The following is a 6,913-nucleotide window of genomic DNA, read 5'->3' as shown; positions in this document are numbered from 1 at the left end:
TATTCTACCGAGTTTCAGAGAAATCTTAAAATCAAATTTAAATAATACAAGTCTATTTCAAATTGTAATATCTTTTCCATGTTAATACACGCGTAGTCTCCAATTTCTATCTACAGAGTCCTGCAAGCAATGAAATACAATGTTGCCAACTGGATCGACTCGATAATTGATAAATAAAAGTCTATTTAAATTTTCCGCTATTTAGATAGCGAATCAATGATTAGATCAATGCGCAGCAATACCTTGCGCATTTATTCAATATTAAGAATGGGGAAAGGAGGAGACACCTGTACGTTTTGCAATCGTCTTAATCTAGTCATCATTTCTATAGTAAAAGGAGTACCGAAAATTATAATGGTTCGTTAAGATACAACATATAAAGCAGAAAATGCAAGAGAATAATTACTAGTACGTATATAGTATCGAGTTTTAAGTGCTTGTAATAAAGTAAAACGGAGGTTTCAATTTCCAAGCGATATTGTGAAGTTATAGTTAAGCAAAACATAATAATACTGCTCGTTATGTGTTTCGTTAGGTTTCATTTCTGCGTCCCAGTTTATACAGTAGCAGATTTAATAAACACCAAGTATATAAATAAAAATTTGCACGTTCTCGCTGAAAATGGAGAGAAGAATTTTAAATGAAGAAGTTCGTCCGCTTGTGTACCGCCAGTTGCTTAGGCACGACATTAACAATTCGATTGATCGTGAGATCATTTCCGATTTATTGTACGGACTACGTGATTACGAAGCGCTTTTACTGTTCAACGCCAGAAAGCTCGACGAATATTACTTGCATATATCGACACGTATGTATAGTAATTCCACCGGCAATATCCCTGTGCAGAGTTACCAAAGAAGCAAGATGTCTGAGTTTCCGTGTCAATTTGAAAGCTCATATGTATATCAAGAGTTTACCCGTATGTCGTTACGTCAACAAAATGTGCCAAAACAGCTTAAGGATGTAGCGACCCGAAATATTGCTTCCAAATTTGCAGTCGAAGGCAGTGTGAGATGCTCGTATTATCCATGGAGTTATAGTAAAGAGATTTTTTGCATCCATCAATTTGTGCCTCTACGAAAGTGTTTGTGTATAGTGGTTGTAGCTATGCAAAGTAATTTTGAAGAAAAAAAAGTACCGCTTGGATTAGTTATGAGAGAGACTGTTTCTCAAAGTAAATCGATGTTCGCGAGAAATGTTCGTTTTTCTAACAATGAACCCTGTGAAATGTTTATAGATATAACTATGGGAATTATGGGTAATCTTTTCATGAATATGCTGCGTACTCTGGAGTTTAATTATAGTGACAGAAACTCCTGCATAACTGGTAACATAGCATTCCTAGATTTTGCTAGAAAATTTATTGAAATAGCAGCACAGAATAACCCAGATGTTCTTTGTATTTACGGTGTCTATAATCAAAGATCATTTGAAGACAGCATGGGTATTCGATGGTGTTCTGTTTAGGATTTATAAAGAACTTTACTTTGTATACATTTTAAAAGTTGTATTAGTTTATAAGTTTGGATTAACTTTTGAGCCGAAATCCTCATACATTTTATGTTTAAGCGTCTGAGTTAGCCAAATTATTCATAATTCAGCTGGTATATACGAATGTATGATCTTTTGGAAGTTTACTATGTATAGTTTAATTGTTATCCTTTTTTATGTACTGTAACTTATTCAGTATCATGTCATGATTCTTTACTAATATTTTCACTTCAACTTCATATACTTTTGTTGAAAGAGACGAATAAACCGATAACAATTATCTAACAATTTAAGATCTCAAGATTTATTTTTAATAATTAACGATAATTATATTGCAGGTGATGTCAATTTATTAGTTTATGACCTATTGTGAATTTCTTGCTACTATTTTTTAATTTTGTTATAAGATCTAGCTGGCTATATATATACTATACTGTAAGAAAAATGGAGACCGTCAATGTCCTTATAAAAATTTTCTTGAATTTAAGAAGACTGTGATTTGTTTAGAGAGAGAGAGAGAGAGAGAGTACGCCTGCACAAATAATAACTAAAGACTATTATTTTATAGATTCTTTAAATAGTATACTCGCAATGTATATAGTACTCTATATAATTATGTTGATTATAGTTATGTGTAATATTTCTTAAAGAATAAAATGAAATAAAAGCTAAAAAGTAATAGCTTATCGCATCTCTGATAATATAAATCTTACATTTCTTCCTACGCTATTCATAGTTACACCATAGTGCAAACTTAAAATCACTGCGCATACGAGGATATGTAGGGAAAAATAAACGCGACAGCGCCATCTGCATCGTATTGTATGTATGTGTGTGTGTTTGTGTGGTAACCGATAGACTAGTGATCTACTCAAACTTCGTGAGATCTTATAGCTAATCAATAGTTAGATAGATACACGTTGCTGCCGCCTTGCGCTTTTGTTTAACATGAAGTGTATGCGGAAAGAAAATCTTTGCATATGCACTTTCTTTTGTCATAAGACTTACATTTCACCATGAGCTGGTTGTCGTTACTGCAATAAAAAGGGAGAGAGAGAGAGAGAGTGAGAGAGAGAGAAAGGAGCCGTTTATAAATTTTTAAGTGATTATTTATTATCCATATAAAGCATAATATTCGTAAGAATAATTTAGATTTTAACTCTCATCGGTCAAAAGTCACTTTTGTAAAAGAACAGTTTTCATATAATAAATGACTTACGACTGATGAGGGCTAAGCATATCGGTTTTTAATTGTTTGTCATTAAATTTCCAGATTTTCGAAGTTCAATTAAGCAAAACGCAGTACTGTTCGATTTCTTTTAGATAAATGAAACATCCAGCTTTTAAATAAAGACTCGTGGATTTATACTCAAAATGCAGAGAAAAACGTTGGATAACCCTAATAAACTGATTGTGTACAATGACCTCCTTAAATTCGATGTTACCGATCCAGCCGATCGCGTGATCGTTGATGCATTAATAGATCAATTAGAAAGATACGAATTGAGAAATCTGCTCCGAAATAACGAAATCGACACTTACTATATTTACTTAAATGGTGTATATAATTCCATCTGTGAAGCGGTAATGAAAATGAATCAGGAGTTCCTTAAACCAGACATTGATGAGTCAGAGGAATCAGAACAGAAGGAATCACCAAAAGAATGTAAGGAAGATCCGAACCAACCTATCATTTCTGATGAAGATGATAAAAGGATGAAATTATCTTATCATCCATGGAATTCTTCCAAAGAGGTTTTCTCAATGCATAAATTCATACCACTATCGCTATTAGTGTCTACAATGATTACAATAAAGCAAGAAAACTTTCAAACGTTCAAAGACTACATGTTCTTTGATGATTTTCTAAAGCAATTAGATAAGGCTACTTCGATCGTCAACAGGATGTCACGGTTTCCCGAGGATCAGCAGTTTATTGATGTTTATGTGGATGTTTCAATGGGAGTAATAAGTGAAGCTCTGAATTACTTGTGTAATGTTTACCAATATTTAAAGCAAGATACGTTAACAGAGCAGGATAAAGATCTGATTGAGTACAATAATGCTCGAATACCGTTTCAACGTATTGCGACAAGAATAATAGAGATTGCTTCCCACCAAAGTACCGATGTTCTTTCTGTCTATGGTATCTATAATCAAAAGTCATTTGAGAAGCACTTAAGAGTAGAGTGGCTTAATTAAATGGATTTATAAATAAATTTGTGTCACACGTATATTCTATGATTTTCGTTAATTTAAAACATGTATTTAGTTTTTAAGGTAATGCCAACATATGTTCTTGATGTTTACGTGACAAAGTTCGCAAGTTTTCTTTATATTCTTCTTCGTTAGGTGTTCATGCATTTACCTGATGGTTATGCTTAGTTGTCTCCAAGTTTACAGGCCAATGCTACCTAATGAGCGCATCCAACTGACGCTTAGCAGCTTCAGCCGCTAAATAAATACATAATTGTTTCATCAATAAAATTGGCTAATCACAAGTGTCTTTTACTTAATAGTTAACGCTTCTGAGTGTCGACTGAATCCACTAAATTCCAATATGATTTTGTTCTTCTATTTATCATTTTTGTACCTTCCTATTGAAAAAGACGAATAAATCAATAACAATTGTTTAAAAATTTAAGGTCTCAGAGTTTATTTTTAATACTTAAAAATAATTATATTTTTCACATGCACAATCAATTTATTAGCTAGTTTATGACTTATTGTGAATATTGTATGACTATTTTTTAATTTTGTTATAAGATCTGGCTGGCTATATTATACTGCAAAAAAAATTGTGATCGTCAAGGTCCTCATAAAAATTTGCTTTAATTTAAAAACAATGTGTGATTTGTTTAGAGAGAGAGAGAGAGAGAGAGTAAGCTTGCAAAAATAATTAAAAAAAAAAGTGTTATTTTATGGATTCTTTATGCATGCAATGTATAAGTATTATATCTTAGCGATATTTTTATGTAACCAAAGATTGGGGAATAGCGTAAGTGAGAAGAAAGCTTTTTCGCATAGAGTAAACTTCGATGCTGGAGTGGGGGAACACGTTACCATGAGCGGCGAGACGGTTGAGAGAGGCTAGTTTCTTTCTGAAAATTTTTGGTTATCATCCACCTCATAAACGCGGGACAATTGTAAGGCTCTATTTCTCAACCGATTTCAATGTTCTTGGGCTTATAAGAATCGTTAGGTTTGCCACGTTGTCATAAAAAATCCCAAATTTACGGTTTTTTTTACCTTTAAATATTATTAATGAAAATTTTTAAACAATTTTATTCTTTTTTCGTTTTTTGAAAAATACGGCTTTTTTGTGACATGGTGCATGTCCTAACGATTCCAACAAGTCCAATAACACTGAAATTGGGCGAAAAATAACGCTGGACAATTGTCCCTAGTTTTTAGCTCCGTACTGTTGGTAATAGAGGGCTTGAGGGACACCGTAGCGTGGTAACACTGTGTCCTGTGTCCCCTGTGTACCGTATATATGTATGTACATACACGGTGTTACCTTGCTCAATTGTTGAACGCTTACTATACATATACGGGAAGAAAATCTTTACATATACACTTTTCTATCTCACACAGGCCTCACAATTCACCAAAGGGCTACCAGCTGGTTGTAGTTATTAAAATAAATTAAGGAGCTGCTTAAGTTTGTAAGTGGTTATTTATTATCCAAATAAAGCATATATCATATTTGTAAGAATAATTTAGATTTTAATTCTCATCAGTCAAAAGTCACTTTTGTAAAAGAACAGTTTTCATATAATAAATGACTTAAGACTGATGAGGGCTAAGAATATCGGTTTTTCATTGTTTGTGACTAAATTTTCAGATTTTCAAAACTCAATTAAACAAAATAGTACTGTTCGATTTCTTTTAGATAAATGAAACATCCAGCTTTTAAATAAAGACTCGTGAATTTATACTCAAACTGAAGAGAAAAATGTCGTGTGTGTGTATGGATGACAAAGCTAAACTAATTTTGTACAGTGACCTCATGAGATTCTGTATTGACGATTCAATTGATTGTTTGATCATTAAAGCATTGCTAGACTATTTAGAAGATGACTCTGTGTGGAGGAGGTTCCATTCTAAAAATGAAAATTCCTACTATATTCATCTAGAGATCGAGGTAAACAGTTTAAACTGGAGATTAAAGGAACGTAATGAGGGCTCTGTTAAATCAAACATTGTTCAGTCGTCGGTATTAGAACAGAAGGAAACACCAAAAGAAGATGAGGAAGATCCGAACCAACCTATCAGTTCTGACAAAGATGATGAAAAGATAAAATTGTCTTATTATCCGTGGAATACTACCAAAGAAATTTTATCAATGCATAAATTCATATCACTATTGCCATTAGTGTCTACAATGATTCAAGCAACGGGGTCAGACTCACATAAATATATACAAACCATATTCTTCGAAGATTGTATAAAGCTATTAGATGGGGCTACTCCAATCTTCAATAAGATGTTACGCTTTCCCGAGGCACAATACCCTATGGGTTTTTATGTGAATATTTCAATGGGACCAATGTGTGACCTACTCAGATACGTGTACAATATTTATGAAAAATTGCTGCCAGATACATTTACAACACAAGAAAGCAAGAAAAGTATAAGCCATGGTTCTGTAGTAACTATTCAACATATTGCCAAAAGAATAATAGAGATTACTTCGCACGAAAATCTCGATGTTCTTTTTTACTATGGTATCTATAATCGGAAATCGTTTGAGAAGCACTTTGGCGTAGAATGGCTTAATTGAATGGATATTAGATAAATTTGTGTCATATTCTATATATGATTTTCGTTAATTTAAAAAATGTATTTAGTTTTTAAGGTAATGCCAACATGTTCTACACGTTTACGCGATAAAGTTCGCAAGTTCTTTTTGTATTCTTCTTCGTATGGGTGTACATGTATTTACCTGATAGTTAAGTTTAGTTGTCTCCAAGTTTACAGGCCAATGCTACCTAATGAGCGCATCCAACTGACGCTTAGCAGCTTCAGCCGCTAAATAAATACATAATTGTTTCATCAATAAAATTGGCTAGTCACAAGTGTCTTTTACTTAATATTTGACAGTTCCGAGTGTCGACTGGATGCACCCAATTACAATATGATTTTGTTCTTCCATTTATCATTTTTCTATCACCCTATGTAAAGAGATGAATAAATAAATATTTAACAAATCTTTGAATTTATTTTAAAACAACATTGATTTTATTGGTTATAGTTGTGTAATGTGAATTCTTTGTGAACTATCATCGTACGTCCCTGTAAATATTTTTCGATTCGATTCTAAATTTATAATGTTAGAAAATGCATAACATCCAATGCCAAAAAAAAGGACATGTCGAAACTAAAAAAGATACCCGTTGTCTGAATAAATACTATAAGT

General features: G+C 32.7%; 3 protein-coding genes across 4 annotated transcripts; all 3 read left to right on the top strand.

Annotated features, from left to right (window-relative positions):
• The first annotated feature begins 295 nt into the window (after nt 1–295).
• Nucleotides 296–2,151, top strand: LOC136785773 (uncharacterized). Its single transcript, XM_066747028.1, has 2 exons — nt 296–408; nt 536–2,151. Exon 2 carries the CDS (start codon nt 622–624, stop codon nt 1,465–1,467), a length of 846 nt encoding a protein of 281 aa, XP_066603125.1. The 5' UTR covers nt 296–408; nt 536–621; the 3' UTR covers nt 1,468–2,151.
• Nucleotides 2,152–2,456: 305 nt separating this feature from the next.
• Nucleotides 2,457–3,956, top strand: LOC136785937 (uncharacterized). 2 transcript variants are annotated; one of them, XR_010824721.1, is made up of 3 exons: nt 2,457–2,593; nt 2,765–3,771; nt 3,844–3,956. XR_010824721.1 is itself a non-coding variant. In XM_066747318.1 (2 exons), the coding sequence occupies exon 2, from the start codon at nt 2,866–2,868 to the stop codon at nt 3,691–3,693; it is 828 nt and encodes a 275-aa protein (XP_066603415.1). In that variant the 5' UTR covers nt 2,457–2,593; nt 2,765–2,865; the 3' UTR covers nt 3,694–3,950. The 2 variants fall into 2 exon arrangements, 1 of the variants encoding a protein (XP_066603415.1); XM_066747318.1 differs by having other exon boundaries at nt 2,765–3,950.
• Nucleotides 3,957–4,860: 904 nt separating this feature from the next.
• On the top strand, nt 4,861–6,684 carry LOC136785815 (uncharacterized). Its single transcript, XM_066747097.1, has 2 exons — nt 4,861–5,159; nt 5,387–6,684. Exon 2 carries the CDS (start codon nt 5,450–5,452, stop codon nt 6,275–6,277), a length of 828 nt encoding a protein of 275 aa, XP_066603194.1. The 5' UTR covers nt 4,861–5,159; nt 5,387–5,449; the 3' UTR covers nt 6,278–6,684.
• The last annotated feature ends 229 nt before the right edge of the window (nt 6,685–6,913 follow it).

This window comes from Prorops nasuta, unplaced genomic scaffold (assembly GCF_024137725.1).
Source record: "Prorops nasuta isolate Cenicafe-Biocafe unplaced genomic scaffold, Cenicafe_Pnas_1.2 PNAS00003, whole genome shotgun sequence".
Classification (NCBI taxonomy): Eukaryota; Metazoa; Arthropoda; class Insecta; order Hymenoptera; family Bethylidae; genus Prorops; species Prorops nasuta.
Note: the sequence above shows the minus strand (reverse complement) of the source record. Positions and strands in the feature narration are given on the sequence as shown.

Coding starts and splice junctions, on each gene's coding strand:
- LOC136785773 (XM_066747028.1), top strand. CDS start 622: ATGGAGAGAAGAATTTTAAATGAAGAAGTTCGTCCGCTTGTGTACCGC.
- LOC136785937 (XM_066747318.1), top strand. CDS start 2,866: ATGCAGAGAAAAACGTTGGATAACCCTAATAAACTGATTGTGTACAAT.
- LOC136785815 (XM_066747097.1), top strand. CDS start 5,450: ATGTCGTGTGTGTGTATGGATGACAAAGCTAAACTAATTTTGTACAGT.